We start from the raw sequence: 21,084 nt of genomic DNA, 5'->3' as shown, positions 1-21,084 counted from the left end.
GTGCCACCTTGGGATGAAGATATCACTCATAATCCACTAGATGATGCCTGCTTAGGTCATCCACTTTGGCATTCATAGACTCAGCAAGGTGGATCAGTCCATCGTACGGAGGTTTGCCTAGGACTGACTGAGGCCAATCGTCGAGGTACAGGAATTCTTGCACTCCAGACTTCCAAAGATGGGCAGTGACCACCTTCACTTTAGTGAACACCCAAGGGACCGGGGTCAGGTCAAAGGGAAGCACTGTGATGCTATTAATGGTGTTTGACCAATAACTTTGTGTTTCACCACTGCGCATATTAGTTGCTTAATGTTCACCAGTAGCACATTATATGTTTTGTTCAGCCTAGCCGCCTATTGGCTTTGACATTGCATTAGCTATTACTTTCTGTATTCTGCCTATTGGCTTTGACATGCTGTATTCAGCTTAGCTGCCTATTGGCTTTGACATGATATTAGCTGTATTCAGCTCAGCTGCCTATTGGCTTTGACATGATATTAGACATTACATTTTGTATTCAGTTCAGCTGCCTATTGGCTTTGACAGGACATTAGACATTACATTTGATATTTAGGATAGCTGCCTATTGCCTTTAACGTGGAGTTAGACATTGCCGTTGAGAATCCAAGTTGTATTTTTCCAAGCTGTGTTTTTGCACAAGATGAACTAAGATGTTTTCTTCACACCAGACTAGACCTGATAAGAGAGTACATTTGGTGTTTTCCTTTCTGATCAGGCTTGGGAAGAGGAGAAGTCTAGGAGATCTGGCCAGTCTCCAAAGGCTTGCGTAGTTTTCCCGAGTCTGAGAGGAGGGGGCACGCTTTTGTAAGGATGACTCGGGGCTTCAGAGATTTAGATTCGAATCTGCTTGACTTCGGGCTGGAACTTGGTGCCAGTTGCCAGTCTCCTGTGTGGGTAGATAATCTCTTTCTCGCAGTTGACCGGAGTTATCAACTTGCAGACCCCAGAAAGATGAAGCTGTAAATAGTTTCTCACACGGTGAAGTATTTGTTTTGCTTTGCATTATATATATATATAACCTGCTGTGTACATTGCAACTGAGAAGTACTGTGATATATTTTGTTTTCATTGCTGCAATACTTTTACTCATTTGAACGTGTGCTTGAAATCTATTAATTTGTCTCTCAAGAACTTGTGGGTGGGGAAGAATTAACAACAATAAAGGTCTTCTTTGAACTCAGAAGTGCATTCCAGATATGTTCTTTAAGCTCTGATACGAGATAAGGAGGAAAGCAGAACAAGCACATAAATTGAGTGTTCCAGGCCAAACCAGTGTACGGAAGCACTGTTGAAAAATTCTGAGGACCTAGCCTGGTGCCAGTGGATATTCCAAAATGACAAACATGAAGTTAGAATTATCCATCACAAACTACGTCTTATAAATGTAATCATCCTATGATCGATCACACAAAGAGCACTATGCTTCTCCTCCAGATACTTCTAAATACTGAGGTTCAAGGACATGTAACTAGGCAAGGGACTGAGAATGGGTATAACTAAATAGGCAATAGATATGCAGAACATTTGATAGCCACATGTTGATCCCATTCTCATTCCCACTACCTCAAAAGAGACTATAAGGGGAAAGGGTAGATACAATATAGAATGCCACTATAGCACTCCATAGTGATTAATGCACAAAATTCCTTCCCTAATCTACTTGGAAGCCAGACTCGGGTTTACTATCAGACAAAAACTGCATAAGTGTTCTTATATCCCTGCATGAGGATGTAACTGCAGCTCAACTCAGGCTGAACTTGCATAGAACTTATTTAACCCGGAAGAAGATATGTTAAGTTTGGTGAGATACTTCCAAAATGTACTTGAGAGGTAGAGAACTCCTACATAGTGTGGCAAAGCCAGAAGCTTTGGTTGTTTTCTAAATGAGTCGCTCAAGCTTGTGAGATGCACTGGGCTGACAGGTGAATTCACTCCCTCAGAAGGTGCTACTTACCATTCTCTCAGATATCAAAAGATCCGCAGAAGCACTTCTTCACATCGATATCAATGTAGCCAAAAAAGGGCCATTGCTCAGAGGTGGCCTAACATGAACTCCTCGAGTGGAACCCCTAGGTCTAGATGAGGTGAATGGATAACTGTAAGGCTCTAGAGGTACCAGTATATTGTGCCAGGGAATACTTGCACAAATATAGTAAGATATGAGATGGCTGGAGGCTATCGGTGGAACTGAAAATGAAATGCTTAGATAAACCACCCTGTCATTTGAGTGTCCCACCCGCCACATCTATGGATTTGTACTGAGGAGAATAAATGTACTGAATTATTGGAGACATGTTACACTTCACACTAAGATTGTGCTTGTCAGCATCATGTAACCTGTTTGCTATTATTTGAAACAGAGAAGCCTCTGACACTTCACCAACTTCAAATAGGCACACAGAGAAAATATTACAAAGATATGCTAGCAAACAGTGAGTATTTCGGTGCTAGTTTGCACAAAATAGAGAAACTAGCAATATACTGTGGACCTGGCAGTTTCTGCAGGGTTATCCCCAAACGTCTTGCCTTCCTCCTCCTATTTTGTCTGACCTGTGTTTGCTGGATTTAGTGCTCTGGGTACTCTACCACTGCTGACCAGTACTGGAGTGCAAGTGCTCTCCATCTGAATTGTATCGGTGATTGGCTTATTCATGATTGGCATACTTGATTTACTGGTAAGTCCCCAGTATAGTGTACCTAGTGTACCATGTGCACCCGGGGCCTGCAGCACTGATTCTGACACCCACATGAGCAGCCCTGTATAAATAGGTATCAGACATGCCACTGCAGCGTTTGTTTGTGCAATTTTAAACTGCCATTTCGACCTGGCAAGGGCGCCCAAACCTTCCCTTTTACTACTTGTAAGTCACCCCTAAAGTAGGCCCAAGGAAGCCCCATAGGCAGGGTGCAGCACATTTAAAAGGTAGGAAATGTACTGGTGTGTTTACATGTTCTGATAGTGAAATATTGCTAAACTCATTGGTTTTTACTACTGCAAGACCTGTCTCTTTCAGAGGCTAACATTAGGAATTGCCTTGAAATACCTTTCCCATTGGGAGTATATATATATATATATATATATATATATATATATATATATATATATATATGTCAAGGTGGTTTTTGAATTCTAGGTTTGAAAATTTCACTTTTAGCAAGTGGGCATTTTCTTGCTTAACCACTCTGTGCCTCTGGCTCTCTGTGGAATACACGTCTGGGTCAGGATGACAGTTGGGCTTTTTGTGAATCCACTCTAGACAGTCACACAAAGGGAGCTGGAGGTGTCCCCTGCATTTCCTGATGGGTCTTCCTGAGCTAGAGTGGTGGGAGGAGCTGATACCTGCACCTGAACAGAGCTGTGCCTGTAGTAACACAAAGCAGTCTCCTAGCAGCCTGGGGCCAGGGCAGAGAAAGGCTGGGTCTTGAGCAGTACAGGGACCTCTCTTTGAAGTTTACCTCCTTCAAATTCAGAAATCGGTAAAAGTACTGGACCTCTGACACCACATAGTTAGAACACTTCTGGACTGAGGGCATTCTGCCAGGAAGAACAGCTGGATGCTGTAGGAAGGACTGCTACTCTGCCTGTTTTGTTGTGCTGGCGTGCTGCTTGCTGCTTCTGTCCTGGGAGGAAAAGGACTGGGCTTTGGATAACCTTGGAAAGAAGGATGTAGAAAGCAAAGGCTTGAACTGAGCTTGCCTCCTGTTAAGAAGTCTCAGGGACATCAAAGACTTCACCTGCCAGTGCCTGTGCTCTCCTGCTGAGAGTCTAGGCTTGCCAGGTGGTGCCAAATCCAGTTCCTGAGCCCTTGGAAGTGCGCTCTGGTGCAATTCAGAAGAAACTAAGCACATCGACTCTAGAGTGACTTCGGAACCATCACCGTTCGGACTCTGCGCCGCTGACCGCATTGGAGTTGTGGTCCCTGCTGAGAGCAAGGATTAGGACCTGCAAAACAGGCCCAACGCCGGCGCAGCACCTCCGAAGTCCCGTCATAGCGTGAGTCCCAAGTGCCAGACTCCGCTGCAGCACCTGTGGCCTTGTGGTGTGATCGTGACACTGCAAAGTCGACACCTTGCATCTTGACCTGCGGGATTCATCAACCCCTGCCTTGCCGTAAGGAACCTACGCTGTGCAACCAACATCTCGTCACCTTCTCTGCAACCGTAAGGAACCGACCATCCCCTCTCCTGCCTAGTAATAAATAACGGACGCCTCACCTTCCTGGTAGCAGTACGAAACCAAAGCCCCAGTTCCCCAAATCGGGCAACATCTTTGTTTCGTCATTGTTTACAAATGTACTGTACCGAGGTCCGTGTGAAACCGTGACAGCCCACACTCCCTCGTGAGTGGTATCGGACTGTTGGATGCAACAGTCAAGATGCTGTGATAGCCCCAGTTAAAGCTAGTGTGTTTGTGTGTGCACTCTCAATTATAGTAGTAATTATTTTCTGATTGTGGTGAACTGCTGTTAGAAACTTGTTTCCACAAAGTGAAGATATAGCTCTGTAGATGAAAAGATAGAGTATTGTTAACTCATCTGACAAAGATGATCACTATAACATAATTATCTTTCAGCTGAGAAGTCAGGAAAGTATTTAAATACCAATACTCTACTGGAAGGTAAAGTGAGCCTGAAAATCGTGTTTAATTGATGCTTTTGAAAGAGAAAAGGGTATTAATTAGGAATGTTCACATAAGCTGCAGTACCTGCACAAAAGTGCTTTTTGGAATCTATCAAGGTACCTGCAAAAAAAACCTAACGGGAAATGAGGGACAAAACATCATTAAAAGAACCTTTCAGGATTTGTGGCTCGGTCTATCACACTCTCTACATTAAATGATGTAAGCATGCAGGTGTTTGGTGACACAGCTTAGGGACTAGTGGTATTGAAAACATATTTCCTATTGCATCCCAACTCGAAGGATAGGATGGCACAGAAACAACTGTTCTCAGCACTTCGTGGGACTTAACTGAGATGTTGCCAGTCTACCTCTCTCAGGCATGAATTTATAGCTTGTATCAATGACTAAATATTAGTTAGCTATGCCAAGAGAGGAACTAGTACTTATCACTGTCCACACTGCCCCCAGTCTTTCTCCTCAGAAGCAGAAAAAAATATGGTCTTTCCAGGTAACTTACAGTGAAAAAAAAAATAAGATGCGGACAGGATACAGCTGTGCGTGGTTACAATTTAGCACTTTAGCACACTAGCGTAACTACACCACAACCGATGATGTGCTGGGGCACTAGTAATTCTTTGTAAAACTATTTAGTGCAAATTCACTAAAATCTACATCCTTAGGTTTATGCACAGCCTTCTTTTTATCTCTCAGTAACAGTACCTTTCATGCACACCAGCTACTGTACAACAATGCAAATGGTGCAAAGGCATTCACATACACAGCAGACCACCAAGGGACATTCTGCTTGGGGCCCTCAACAGCCAATACCATCCCACTGTAACAATGTATCCCCCCCCCCAGCATGCCAAGACAAAGTACACACATATTTAGGCCATTTTATTTGGGGAACCTCCCACCCCCACCAAATCCAGTGGTGTCGACATCTAAGGAAGCAGTTCATAGTTCAAAAGCACATAGAACCAGGCTCAGTGAAAGCCAATTGGAGTTAGATTTCTCACAGACAACCTAGCCCCTGAAGCAAAACTACATAGCATTCAACTGCTTATGAGGTCCTTCAAAAAAGAAAAACAGGACACTGAAGAACAAAGCAAACTAAAAAAGGTGACAGCAGAGACATGGCAACAAAAACAAACAAAATAAAATATTAGTGTTTCAAGGCCGGTGCTTAACTGGTCAGCGGAAAAGATACACATGCTATGGAAGGGACCATAAAGGGATTCATCCTTAAAGGATGGCTGGAGCTGAAGTAAGATCAGGAATCTGGTACAGGATCTTATAAATTGGCTTTAAGCCCAAAAGTAAGGAATGTCCCAGTGGTTCTATTGTCTACAGAGACTGTAGGGAAGAGAGGAATCAAGTACCAAACCACAACATTTTATAAAAGCCATGTCAAAGTCACCTTTTGGAAAACACTGAAGTGGTGAAGTGGTGCACAGTGCCTACTAGGAAAGAAGGCTAAAGCACAGAATAGTATAAAACTATGTAATAAGCTTATTCTAATTTTGACAGGAATGACAATAATGAAAACTCATTACGAAGAACATGCCAAGGAACACGTGTAGAAGCTATCTGGTCAATGCACAGCAGAAAAGCTCCACTGACGTTGGGGAGATGTTTTGCAAGCTTCAAATTTTCACTAGAGTAGTTTCAGAATGTGTAACACCAACTTAATTGCAAAACTCAAAAATCCAATGGTGACGGCTGCTCAGATACTTTAGTGCTCACTTAAAAGGTGAACATACTTTATGTAAGCTCAAAAAAACTGCATAAAGTGGTGCTAACATTTCTTTAAAAGCCACATTTTTAAATGTTCAGAAAGCAGTAAATAATGTGAAACCTATGCAGCCTCTGACAACTACATTTCTAAAAGAAAAATATGTAAAAGTCAAATTATAAAATCAATGCATTTTGTACCACAGAATAAAAAATAGCCTAAAACAGGATGTATTTTACCTTGACTGCAAACACATTTGTTGAGCGATATTGAATGCCAATTCCAGACTTAACAGTTTTTGTCCAAAGGCAATTCCAAACAAAACTAAAGGGCAACGTTATGCAGTGGCCATTATGACTTACATTAGACACTGGTTTTAACAATAAACTATACCTAAATTCTCATGACAGTATTGGTCTAAGAACAGATTTTCTCAAGTCAACACCGTTCATATTAGAGACAGTTTAAATCTTCTTCAGTCTTCCTGAATAGGCAATAAAATGGAATCCTTTTTGGAAAAAAAGGAAGCAAAACAAAAAAACAAAACTTACAGGTCAATAAAGTACTTTGCTTCAGCAGACTGATTGCACACAACTGCAATCACTCAAAACCAGAAAGTACATCTGAAAATGCTATAAACAGTACACTCAATCTGATCTGATCAAGAAACATTTTCACATCAAGTGTTTGCTCAAGCTCTGTGCAACATTCCACATGTATGATCTCAAAGTCTGTATATTGAGTTCATGAATTGCAGGCTTCAGTGATCTAAAAATGTAATTCTATCACTTCTCCGACTGAACCACATCATTACACCTTGCATCACGAATACACACAATTCAAAATATACCAGATTATTCGCTAAAGAGTGTTTTAATTGCAGTGTCACTGAACAGCTGCAGACCCATATAAGGAATTAAAATTAATGTTTCCATAAAGTTTACAAACTGGCAAAACTTAAATATGTGTTGTTTTTCAACAAGTGTGGGGCCAGACTTACCGAGGTAATGTCTATGGACATTGAAGGTTGCGCCTGACTTCCAGGAGGGGATTGCGGAATTGAGGATGATATTGTGACAGAGAGTGGAGGAAGTTGTGTCCCACGCTGCAAACCAGAATTCTGCATTAATGATGCATTCTGAGGCATTCCACTTGACGTCTGGGTCGGTGATGTTGTCTGAGTAAAAAAAGTGTATGGCGGAAGCTGTTGCTCCAGCGACAGAGCATCCATTGCCACAGCCTTAGAAGCAAGAAAAAAATATCATGGCAACATCTGTACACAAGAAATGAAAAATGTCAATTAATTCAGAGCACAGACTGTCCTGTCCATGCAACTCCAGGCGCGTCTGACTAGTTGATCATTCTCAGAAAGATATAGATAAAGACAGTCTCTATAACACAGCACGTTTGGCTCCTATGTCTGGGCTTACTCTTCCCACGTACCCCTCAGGTAGCAAAAAGACACAAGTGGTACAATAAGGATTGCACATCACAGCTACTCTTAGACATTGACTTGAGCATAAGACACCTGAAACTTTTAAGCAATGTTTAACTGTATGGCATGCCAGCATTGTCAGGAACTTCTTACCTGGGTAATTGCTGACAAAGGAGACATCTGCTGAGATTGTGGCCTTCTTGAGTCTGAATTCAAAGAAAGCGGACTGACTGATGTTTGCCGGTGCTGTGATGATCCTGTAATCGTGCCTTGTGTTGTTGTGATTCCTACAAGAAAGAGGGGCATAACCAAACAAAATAGTGTTATTTGACTATATGATGGAAGACAATAAAATAAAAAAGGATAGCACAGTAATCTAAAATTCTAACTGTTTAACTTTGCTTATCAGTCGCTCAAATGCTTTACACAGAGTCTGATGGAACATGATGTCAAAGTCAAAGATCCTGTTGAATTTTTATACTGATTAAATGGGGTGAGAGACTATAAAAACATGTAGTACAGAGGGTGCGGCTTGTGGTACAGAGACTGAAATAAAACTGTATAAATGGCACTTAAGAAGTCCTATCGTATTGTTTGAAGAGTTTCCGCCTTGTATGCTCTGGCCAAAGGAAATGGAGCAGTCTCCAGTATACTGAACCTTTGAGGACTGCTTACCTTTCAGAGCACATCCGGGAACTATGCCTGATGTGCCAAGCAGTGCAGTATGTGACAATCCTGCAGTATTCAGTGCTATAGGATGTTCCAAAGCTCCAGACTAAAGTCTGCAGGAAGTGGATGTACTTTTTTTTTTTTTTTGGGGAAAGTAATGCTGATTCATTAAATGGCACCAGTTATTAAACAAGCATTTGCAATGCAATGTGTCTCGCGTTTGCTCATGTTAGAGCTGATAGTGTTGTAAACTCCTAACCCAACTTTTTCACCTATCGGCAAAAGTGCATTTATGCACGTAACCCGAAAAAGTGCAATTAACTATGTAAAGCGCTCGACTTCTGCCAAGCGAAATCGTGCTAGTAAATTAGAGGAAAAGTAGTCCATGAGCCGGACAGAAAACACCGAGCCTCGCGTGTTTTCTGTACTTGGTCGATGAGCTCGAGGAAGGCTAGCCACCGGAAAAGGCATGACGTATGCATGCCTTCGACTAATAAAAGCAAGCAGATTTTATTAGGCAAGCCCACGAACCAATGAAAAACACTGACGTGATGTCGACAGGGCTCCGAGCCCTTTTCTAAACCCTAAAGCGTCTCGCTGTGATACGCATGCGCGAGCGCATGCAACGCAGGCTCGACCCTAACAACTAAGTGAGTATGTGTGTGTACAATGAAGAATATGTATTATGTACATAAATGTTATCTCGTTTGCTTTTGCAAGTGCTTGAACGTGGAATTCTCTTGCCTTAACAGAACCTTAGCCATGCAAGAAGCATAGCAAGGTTTACTCTTAAGTGACTGTGTTCACTTTCTAGGTATGGCTGATCGGTTATATTGGAACATTTTACTTCTTGTCTTCCTAATACTGTGTGATTATATGTTCACTTTTCAAGTATGTGCTGTGAGCCTTTTTAATGCATATGCATTTTAGATGGATGCACTATCAGTATACTGTGCATTAAACCATCCGAGGTAATTTAGAAAAGACAAAGGTCCTAATTTTTTTTGGGGGGGGAAGTACCAAATTTCAATTGGTATAATAATACAAAAATAGAAGTTAGGTCCTGTAAGTATTTGGGGACGTACTTCAATACCAAGTTGAATATGGAATGGACATCTGAAGAATATAAGATCCAGGGCTTTATTACAGGTGGGCTTCCTGGGTGACTAGCATCTACAACCACTTTTAATGGCCTTTTTGCACAAAATGCTAATATAGGACTTTATGTATCTGAAATATTATGTATAAATAAAGGGGATATCTTAGACCCATTGGAAAATGTGTGTATCAAAAGATTTTTAAATCTCTCAAAAGGATCTATGATGCAGACCATTAGATGTAAATTTAATCTCTTGGACATATATGACAAAAATATGTTTTCGAAAATGTTTAAATAATCTTATTTGGTTAGATGGCCTTGAATGGATGCCATACATATGTTGGAGGAAAGTCCAACGGAAAAAATTCAAATGGGCTTTGGTTCTCATGACAAATTTACGAAAACTCAAAGTATATTTTATCCGCTGAGGTTCTTTGATAGTTCTATTGGAAACGATTAATTAGCTAAAAAACCATCAAGCCAAAGGGCAGTTAAGATATGCACCCATATCTTTATTATCTCCCAGATTCTTTATTTGTTCACAAATTTTGAAAATCAGAATAAGTATTAATCCCTTCAAGACTATCCCAATTTTGGCTGAAAAAAAAAAATCAGGGAAAACAAAGGATACTGTATATGCACTTCCCAAAGAACATGCACCAATATGCAAGTACTGATTGACTGTCCTTTTTGTAACTAAGAACCGGAATTGATAAAATAATGGTCTTATTACAGCTTTCTTGCAAATTTTAGTGAAGTATTCACTTTTTAGATGTAATTGTGGGTTTAGGATACTTTTTGCAATCGTTGAGAAAAATTGATTGTCATGAAATAATAATCTGAAAGGATTTTAATGTTTTGCTCTTTCGTAAACTGATGTTTTTAACTTGTGTTTATTTTCCCAAAGTTTCATTTCCCAGTGCCGCAATGCAGAATTATACCAAACTTGGCATGTAAACAGAAGTTTATTCAAGGAAGTGCCTTAATTTGGTTTAGTACAAATCCGCACTGCAGTTTGAGAAATCAGCATTTAAAGAGTGTTTCATTTTAGGAATTAAGAGGTTGAATTTTAGAGCTATCTGGATTGGTAATTCATGTATTTTTTGCACATTCACAAATCCAATCAGAAAAATAAAAGCACATTATGCGACATGGGGAGCTTCTTCTCCCGTCGTCAATTGTAGATTTGGAAATCCTGCTGCAGATTTGCAAAGCTGTAGTGATGTGAATGACTGGTCATCACAGAAAAACGTGTTGCCGCTATTACCAAACATTGTGTTCTGAGCACAATCCTGGGAGGAGTTAAAAAAATAAATAAATGTAAAAAGGAAAATGTGGGGCAAGGTAAATATATGATGATTCCGTATGTGGTACCTTAAAAGAATATCCCTGGCAGTAAACTTTTTTATTTATTTTTATTTTTTAAATTAAAGATTTTATCATAGGAGTTATGAATCCTACACTGGATTTTTGAATCCTTGAACGCCCTGGCTCTCAAGATTCACAAATCCATCATAGGAATTCCAAATCTTGTTAAAGAAAAATGTATTTAGTGCATTAGCGCTGAGCTTGGGCAATGGTCACATGTTGGGTTTGGAGGCAGAAGGTAGGATGGAAAAAGGGGTCTGACTGCAGTCAAAGCTCTGCGGCCAATCCATTTGTGCACAGCAAAAGTCTGTGCACTATATGGGTTTGCAGTCAACCGAGGGTAGGGGGCGGACATGACTGGAGCCATGCTTTGCGATCAACCCTGCTGCACACAAATGAAGGTCACATACGGAGGTGGTTAGTTGCAGGGCATGCAGTGAGTGAGGCTCTGCAGCCAATCCCCACTGTCCAGAGGCGAAATTTTAAACTAAACTTCACTCACGCCCTTCATCATGCACTGCTTATGACTTTACAGATAAGTTTAATGACACCAGTGATAACACCTGATATCACTAATGACAACATCCAGAAGTACAAACACACTGTACGAGTTAGCTACAGGATGCTGTGTACAACCCTGTATGAGGTGAACAAGAAACCCAAACTGTGCACGACCTGTTTCGCTCCCAGCTATGTAAATGTATTCATCGTCTGGGGAGGAGCAGGCGCACAGAAATGATTTAACTATGTGCCATACATTGTACTTTGGGTAAGATGAACAAGTTACTTACCTTCAGTAACAATTTATCTGGTAGAGACATATTCTAGTTGCAGATTCCTTACTTTAGAATTTCCCCCAGGTGTCAGACTGGACCCAGAGATTTTTCGTTGAGCAGTACCCTTGTGCTTTGTCAGGTGGCATCGGTCGACTCCACATCCGTCATTGGCGTCATGGTCACACATAGGTACCACCTCGACGTCAGTTTTTCAAAATTTTCCACGCCAAAGTGCGGAGCCATGAAACACTGAAAATGGTGCACTAGAAAGCCAAGGCCCTGAAAAGGGAACCTCTGTACCTAGAAATCAATTCACAAGAGGGCAGGATGGGTGGGTCGGTAAGGAGTCTGAAACTAGAATATGTCTCTACCACATAAATCGTTACAGAAGATAAGTACCTTGTTCATCTCATAGAGACTTCTAGTTGCAGATTCCTTACCTTAAAATAGATACCCAAATAATACCATCCTTGGTGGTGGGCTGCGAACTAAGATCATACTAAAAAGCCCTGCAGGACCGAACCATCAAACTAGCTGTCTCTGCAGACCTGATTGTCCAGGCAGTAATGTTTAGTGAGCGTTTGCAGAGATGCCCCCGCTGCAGCCTGGCAGATATCCAGGACTGGAACTCTGCACGCTAATGCTGTGGTAGCAGCAGTTGCTCTGGTGGAGTGAGCGCGCGAGCCCACAGGGAGTTGCTTCTTTGCCAAAGAATAATCATATTATGATGCAAAGTAGTACCTATTGTGAGATGGTATGCTTTTGCACAGCCTTCCTTTTTTCGCACCCACATATCCAACAAAGAGTTGATGGTCTATCCGGAAATCTTTGGTACAATTGAGGTAGGACGCCAATGCTCTTTTTGGATCCAGATGGTGGAGTCTCTCCTCTTAATGGGAAGTATGTGGAGGTGCGTAAAAAGTAGGCAAAGTGATGGATTGGCCTACATGAAAAGGTGTAACTACTTTGGGAAGGAAGGAAGCCCTTGTATATAGCACCACTTTGTCAGGGTGTACAGACAAAAATGGGGGTTCTGAAGAAAGAGCCTGAAGCTCACTCGCTCTGCAAGCAGAGGTGATGGCAACAAGTAATACAGTTTCATAGTTGATGGAGAAACCCAGTTTGTAAAGGGTTTGTATAACATAATCTGTGTGGTGTGAACACTTTGTTAGCGAGTTGGTTTTGATTAACCAATCGTCTAGGTACGGGACCACGTGTATTTGCTGCCTCCTGATATGTGCAGCTACTACTGCTAGACATTTTGTAAAGACTCTTGGTGCTGTTGTTATTCCGAATGGCAACACTTTGAATTGGTAATGTATTCCTTTGAATACGAACCTTAGGTATTTCCTGTGCGAGGGATGTATCGGTATATGGAAATACGCGTCTTTTAGATCTAACGTTGTCATGTAGTCTTGCTGTTTCAGTAGTGGTATTACGTCTTGTAACGTGACCATGTGAAAGTGGTCTGATTTGATGTAGGTGTTTAGTGTTCTGAGATCTAATATTGGTCTCAGACTTTTGTCCTTTTTCGGTATTAGAAAGTACAGTGAGTAAACTCCTGTGTTCTTTTGTGTTGTTGGTACTAATTCTATTGCGTCTTTTTGCAGTAATGCTTGAACTTCTAGTCCTAGAAGGTCTATATGCTGTTTTGGCATATTGTGTGTTTTCGGTGGGACGTTTGGAGGGAGTTGGAGAAATTCTATGCAATAACCATGTTGGATAATTGCTAAGACCCAAGTGTCTGTTGTTATTTCCTCCCATGATTTGTGGAACTGGCTTAGTCTTCCCCCCACTGGTGTTGTGTGAAGGGGTTGTGTGACTTGTGAGTCACTGTTTATTTTGAGGGGTTTGGGGACCCTGAAACTTTCCCCGGTTTCTTGGGAATTGGCCCCCTCTGTATTGGCCTCGAAAGCCACCCCTTTGATATTGTCCCTGGTAGGTAGGTGGTCTTGTTTGTGAGGTGCTGGCTTCTGTGGCTTGACCTCGAAACCCTCCTCTGAAAGTTGTTTTGCGAAATGTGCAAAATGTGCCTCTGCCCTGCGGGGAATAGAGTGCGCCCATGGCTTTGGCTGTGTCAGTGTCCTTCTTTAATTTTTCAATTGCAGTGTCCACTTCTGGGCCAAACAATTGCTGTTCATTGAACGGTATAATGAGCACTGCCTGTTGTATCTCAGGTTTGAAGCCAGATGTGCGCAGCCATGCGTGCCTCCTTATTGTCACAGCAGTATTTATTGTTCTTGCAGCTGTATCTGCTGCATCCATAGAAGAACGTATTTGGTTGTTGGAGATATTTTGCCCCTCTTCAACCACTTGTTTTGCTCGTTTCTGGAATTCTTTGGGGAGGTGCTCGATGAGATGTTGCATCTCGTCCCAATGGGCCCTGTCGTATCGCGCTAGGAGTGCTTGCGAGTTGGCGATGCGCCACTGATTTGCAGCTTGTGCTGCAACCCTTTTCCCAGCTGCATCAAACTTGCGGCTCTCCTTGTCCGGAGGTGGTGCGTCGCCTGATGTCTGCGAGTTGGCTCTTTTACGAGCTGCTCCTACGACTACTGAATCTGGTGTCAGTTGTGATGTAATAAAAGCAGGGTCTGTGGGCGGTGCCTTGTATTTTTTTCTCCACCCTTGGAGTTATTGCTCTGCTTTTAACAGGCTCCTTGAAAATCTGTTTAGCGTGCCTTAGCATTCCCGGGAGCATGGGAAGGCTTTGATAAGGGCTGTGGGTGTAGGACAGGGTGTTAAAGAGGAAGTCATCCTCAATAGGCTCCGCATGTAGAGATACATTATGAAATTCGGCTGCCCTAGCTACCACCTGTGCATATGCTGTACTGTCCTCAGGTGGTGAGGGTTTAGTTGGGTACGACTTTGGACTATTGTCCGATACTGGAGCATCATATAGGTCCCATGCTGCCTGATCATCCTGGCTCATGGTGGTATGAGCTGGTGATTGTGGTGGAGTCTGTGGCGGTGATACATGAGTTGACTGTGGTGGAGAGGGTGGTGGAGTTGCCCTCTTTACCACCTTTGCTTGTGGTGGCTTGTCTTGTTGCTGGAAGTCAAGTTTCCTTTTCCTTCTGATTGGGGGAAGAGTGCTGATTTTCCCTGTACCCCTTTGGATAAAGATCCGCTGTTGTGTGTGATCTACCTCTGTAGTTTGTAATTCCTCCTCAAATCTGTATCTTTTTAGTTGGGAGGACAGTGATTGTTCCTCTGAGTAGGAACTGGTTTTTGGTTCGGTTGCCAGGTGTTTTGGCACCGAAACCGTGTCTTTAGTTGTTTTCGGCTCCGACGAGATCTTTCTCTTTTTCGGTGTCTTGGCCTCTCGGTGCCGACCATCTTCGGTGCCGCTATCTCTGTGCCGAGCAGCTTCGGTGCCGCTGTCTCTGTGTCGAGTAGCTTCGGTGCCGCTGTTTCGGTGTTGAGCCTTTTCTGCACCACTCTCTCGGTCCCGAGAGTGTTCCGTGCCTGTGTCTCGACCTGAGTCGACGACTTCGGCACCAGCTCGCCCTTTTTCGGTGCCGATGGACGGTCACCTACTTTATGGGTTATGCCATGCCCTGTTGGCAGTGGCGTCCCCTGGGCTTTGTCTGTTTTCTCATGTGATCTTTCTTTCGACGTCTTACACACGGTTGGTTGCTCGTCGACGTCGAATTCCTCGGAATCCGATTCGCGGATGGAGAAAGTTTCTTCTTCTTCCTCCTCCTCGAACCCTTGTTGTCCTGTCGGCGTGGAAGCCATCTGCAACCTCCTGGCTCTTCGGTCCCTGAGCGTTTTTCTCAACCGAAACGCGCGACAGGCCTCACACGACTCTTCCTTGTGCTCGGGGGACAGGCACAAGTTACAGACCAAATGTTGGTCTGTATAAGGATATTTACTGTGGCATTTAGGACAGAATCGGAACGGGGTCCGTTCCATCAGTCTCGATGTTGCACGCGGTCGGGCCGACCAGGCCCCGACGGGGGATCGAAAATACCCCGAAGGGCTACCGGAGCTCTTTAAGGCTCGGTGTCGATTTGCCCTAACTATCCCGATACCGAACGAAACAATACCGACAAATTTTCCGTTGATTCTGACTAACTTTCCGACCCGAAACACGGAGCGAAAAGGAACACGTCCGAACCCGATGGCGGAAAAAAAACAATCTAAGATGGAGTCGACGCCCATGCACAATGGAACCGAAGTGGGAGGAGTCCCTCGGTCTCGTGACTCGAAAAGACTTCTTCGAAGAAAAACAACTTGTAACACTCCGACCCAACACCAGACGGCGGACTATGCACAGCATGTGTATCTGCAGCTACACATGCCACCGAACATACAGTTTTGGGAGTAAGGAGTCCCAAAGGAAAGTTATGTAGAGGCTCAAAAGGAGCATAAACTAAGTAAGTGAGGACAAGATTGAGGTCCCAGTGGGGCTTGATAAACGCAGTGGGAGGAAACAAATGGGTGAGTCCCTTAAGGATTCTACCAACAATAGGAGACTTAAAAAAAGAGAAGGTTGGTCTGGCATTCTAAGAAAAGCTGAGATAGCCGATAAATAACCTTTAAGGGTGCCCAAAGCAGAGCCCTGCTGGGCTAAGGAAAGGATGAACAAAAGAACCTCAGAGAGGGGAGCAGACGGGGGGGGGGGAATCAGACTTGTTGGTACACCATGCCACAAATTTATGCCAACATGTGTATACCGTTTTGGTGGAGGGACGCCTGGCTGCCAAGATAACGTCAGAGACTTCAGACAGAAGGTCAAAAGCGGTCAACTCCCGCCGCTCAAGCTCCATGCATGAAGGCGAAGATTGGACAGGTTTGGGTGGAGGACCGTTCCCTGTTGCTGCAACAGAAGATCCTCCAGAAGGGGCAGTCTGACTGGAGGATCTGTGGCCATGCTCAGTAGCTCTGGATACCATACTTTCCATGCCCAGTCTGGAGCTACAAGGATTACTTTGGCCCGGTCGTTCTTGATCTTTTTCAGAACTCTAGAAATAAGTGGTATAGGCGGAAACGAGGACTGAGTTCCACTCTAGACGAAAAGCATCGCCGAGCGAGTACCGCCTTGGAAACTTCAACACGCAAAAGAGATGACATTGCGCGTTCTCCGCAGAGGTGAACAAATCTAACAAAGGCTCTCCCTACTGCTGAAAGAGACCTCATGCCAGCTCCGGCTGGAGACGCCATTCATGATAGACTTTGCATCGACTGCTGAGTTTGTCTGCTCTGGCGTTCAGAGTGCCCGCCAGATGTTCAAACACCAGGGTAATACCCTGATGTGCCAGCCACGTCCATAGACACAGAGCCTCTTGACAGTGTCCAGGACCATACTCTGCCCTGTTTGATGCAGTACCACATGGCGGTAGTGTTGTCCGTGAACACCTGCACCACATTCCCTTTGAGAGAGGGAAAGAATGCTTTCAATGCAAGCCTGATCGCCTGGAGCTCTAAAAGACTGATGTGGAATCCAGACTCCACTGGAGACCAGAGACCTCTGATCTCTGCATCTCTCATGTGGCCACCTAATCCCAGGAGTGACGCGCCTGTCAATACTGTAAGATCTGGTTAGAGAAGGGAGAGGTATCTGCCACTGGCTCAATCCTGATTCGAAAGCCACCACTTCAGAGCTTTTGCAGTTCCCTCCGAGATCTAGACCATGTCAGAGAGATTCCCCTGATGCTGTGCCCACTGGAACTTCCCACTGCAGAGCCCACATATGCCATCTGGCATGTGTCACTAGCAGGAGGCCACGAGGTCCAGCAGCCTCAGTCATTCTCACCGAAATCCAGGATAGAGGCTGAAACAACAGAATAATAGCCTGAATATCCTGGACTCACTTTTCTGGAGGACAGGCCCGAAACTGCAGTGTGTCCAGAACAGCTCCAATGAAAGGGAGCATCTGAGAGGGAGTCAGGTGTGACTTCGGCATGTTCATAGTGAACCTCAGCATGTGCAGAAGGTTCGCCGTACTCTGACAGTGGGAGATGAGTTTCTGGGGTGTGAGCCAGTCGTCGAGGTAGGTGGAAGATTGAAACCCCTAACCTGCACAGATGAGCTGCAACCACTGGCATCCCTAGGAGCACAGTAAATTGACAGTGCTTGTGACCTACCATGAATCACAAGTAGCGTCTGTGGCAGGTAAGACGGGTATATGGAAATAAGCATCCTGCAAGTCCCACGCTACCATCCAGTCGGACAGGATCTGAGCCAGAGTGTGCATTTTTAAATTCTCTTTTTAAAAAAATATTTTTTATTGATTTTATATTTCAAAATATTATACAAATTGTTCAGTTTGCAATCACAGGATAAACCAATACAATAACTAATATCTAGGTCATTTAACAATCACACCCCCCCCCATTATGCACTTCACGGAACACTTCTAGTTTTACAGTATCATTTCTGGCTGCACCCTCTATGAAATTCTCCTTCTTGATGAAGAGATTGAGGGCCTGAAGGTCTAGGATAAGACGCAAGCCCTTGTCCTTTTCGGACACCAGAAAGTAGCAGGAATAACAACCACAACCTACTTCTGGCACAATGACCCTTTCTAAGGCTCCCTTGGCCAAGAGAGCCGCAACTTCCTCGCGGAGAAGTACCAGATGATCCTCCGGTAGGCGGCTGTAGTATGGATTCATGGCTTGAGGGGTAGTCTCGAAGGGGAGGGGAGTAGCCCCTTCAGACGATCTGCAAAACACACCTGTCTGTTGTGATGAATTCCCAGTGGGGAAAGTGATGGCGAATCATGCCAGCAACTTGTCTGAGATGGTGGAGACGAACTAGGAAGGCATGGCAGCTACTGCAGGGGAGGGGGTGGACTGGGCAAACCTCTGGTTCCCGGTCCCACGAGCCTGTGGGATTCCACGTCCCTGACCACGCAGGGGCTGAATAGCATGGGTGGCACGGTGGCTGGGAAAGGGACGCAACAGGGAGCCTCTTCCGTGGCCACGAAAGGGGCACTGTTGGGGACGAGGGCCAGTTGAAAGGCTGAGGGACCGAGCTGTAATCTGGGACTCCTTGAGCCTCTCAAGCGCTGAGTCCGCCTTGTCTCTGAAAAGACAGGTGCCATCAAAGGCCATGTCCATAAGGGTCGGTTGGACATCCCCCTAAAAACCAGATGTCCTCAACCAGATGTGGCGCCTCAAGGCCACTGTTGACACAACCAATCTACCCAGAGAGCCGGTCGGGTCCAGCCCACAGCAAATAGTGAACTTCGCTGCATCTCTCCCATCAGCAACAGCGTGGGAGACAAGAGCCTGGCCTCCTCCGGGATCAGAGGCAAGACTTGCGCGACTATCCCACAAGGACTGGGTGTAATGGCCCAAAAGGCATACAGTGTTCACTTGCCGAACGCCAGACTGGAGGAAGAAGACATCTTCTTCCCAAGCTGGTCCAGCCTGTTTGATTCTCTATCCGGGGGAGCGGATGGAAATGAGCCAGATGATGAGGATGCCTGGATGACAAGGATCTAGGGTGTGGGATGTTGGGACAGGAATTTAGGGTTGTGTCGATGGCGGCGAGCGATTGTCCTATTCACAGGAGCCCCTGTGCTGGGTCTGGACCCAGAAGGACATCAGTGAGGGCTTCATTGAAAGGGAGGAGAGGTTCCGAAGCTGAAGCACCTCAGGAGAATAGTCCTGACCGCTACAGTGGGAAGTTTGAGGCCAAGGACCTCACCCGCCATACTGACAACCACTGAATAGGAGGATCCCTCTGCTGTAGCCACGGTAGGAGGAGAAAGCATGCCAGCGTCTGGAGAAGTATCCAGACCACTGGCCCCGCCCTATTCCTGTGTCCAGTCCATGTTAGGATCATCTAGCAGATATTCATAACAGTCCAGCAACCCCTCCAATCCCTCCTTGCATTTGTACCCATAGGAAAAAAAGAGTCTAAATCCAACCTTGGGTGAGTAGGCCCCATCGAAGTCAAAAGTGGCATCGGCCAACGTCGTTTCAGCTCGTCGGGAATTAGGATTGGGTCCACGTCAATCGTGCGCCCAACCGACTTCAAGAACATCCACGACTTAGCCTGGGAAGGTCGCAATGGCACGACCGGCATCAGCACGGATCCCATAGCTTATCCGAGGGGCCCTCGGAGGTCAAGGCTGAAGCTGCCGGCACAGAACCCGAAAGGACCCCAACCAAACCCCCAGACCCAGATGGCACTGCAGCTGCCCAAATATGAGATGCATCCCCTCATGGAAGTCTTTCAGTTGGGAAGGGGGTCACTCCGGCTCCCGGAAACTCTCAGAGGCACGTAACAGACCAAGTAGTAGGCCCCGCAGACGGAAGCCTGGAGCATCGTTGCTCCTCCTGTGTCACATCAGCCAAGCGACGTGGTGAAGTTGAAGAATAGCTAGCCTTCTTCGACTTCTTCTTCTTACCCGAGTGACCAGAAGACTTGGAAGAAGACGAGTGGTGGTGACTCCACGAATGGTCTTGAGACCTTCCTCTCGAGCAACACCAGGAGCAATGCGGAGTCAAGCGCCGGGCCACCATGGGCTTTAGGGACCGCTCCCTCAAAGCCTTTGGGTGTATCGCCCGGAACTCTGAGCACGACACCCGGTCTTTGAGGACATCCTTGATGCACCAAAAAAAAGTCAACAAAAGTGTTACAATTGGTCAAAAACGATCAGGGTAGCTATCTCCAGATTAGCGCGCGGCACAGAAAGAACACAACCGATGTCACTGCACTGAGGGAGCGCCTATGTAGGACCCAGAAGTCATCACAGTGACTACGATGCCAACGTCATCATGGTGACTACGATGCCAACGACGGATGCGGAGTCGACTGACGCCACTTGATGCCGCGCAAGGATAATGTTGAAGAAAAATCGCCGGATCCATTCTGATGCCTGGGGGAAATTCCAAAGTAAGTAACCTGCAACTAGAAGTCTCTATCAAATATATTTTTTGTGGCGTAGCCAGGGACAGAAAGATAAGCAACTGAGTTTGTGCAGGGTCCAAGTAAGAATGATTTGAATGTTTTGAACACAGGCAATATTAGTTGTAAGGCTGTACAGTATTTCAACACAGCCAACATTAGTTGTAGGGCTGCAGAGGTTCCTGTTGACAGGGGTAAACAAATTGTTTTCACAGAATACAGAGCAGGTTATAGTTTACTACATGGGAAAATTCAACACTTGCCAGAATTAAACTGAAGCATCCTATATGGGGAGGTGTTCTGTGAGAAAAACTTTAGTACAGAGGAAAGATATTAACATGAGAAACTAGATAAGACAAATATGTTTTTTAGAAAGGGTGTGTACCAAGAAGGCAGCGTAAACAGAAAAAAAAAAAAAAAAAAAAAAAAAAAAAAAAGAACAGATGGGAAAACCTGAAATAAGCTGATCTTTGGAGGAAAAACACAAATCTAATGAT

General features: G+C 44.6%; 1 protein-coding gene across 2 annotated transcripts in view; it reads right to left on the bottom strand.

Annotated features, from left to right (window-relative positions):
• Positions 1-21,084, bottom strand: part of CRTC1 (CREB regulated transcription coactivator 1) — a 193,333-nt gene that overhangs the window by 46,503 nt on the left and 125,746 nt on the right. Inside the window, exons 9-10 of one of the 2 annotated variants that reach the window (XM_069215548.1) lie at positions 7,967-8,100; positions 7,370-7,618 (exon numbers count right to left, since the gene is read on the bottom strand). In XM_069215548.1, the coding sequence (XP_069071649.1) occupies positions 7,370-7,618; positions 7,967-8,100 (383 nt within the window). The remainder of the gene's footprint in view (positions 1-7,369; positions 7,619-7,966; positions 8,101-21,084) is intronic. The other variant, XM_069215549.1, reaches the window with a different exon arrangement.

This window comes from Pleurodeles waltl, chromosome 12, assembly GCF_031143425.1.
Source record: "Pleurodeles waltl isolate 20211129_DDA chromosome 12, aPleWal1.hap1.20221129, whole genome shotgun sequence".
Taxonomy (NCBI): Eukaryota; Metazoa; Chordata; class Amphibia; order Caudata; family Salamandridae; genus Pleurodeles; species Pleurodeles waltl.
Note: the sequence above shows the minus strand (reverse complement) of the source record. Positions and strands in the feature narration are given on the sequence as shown.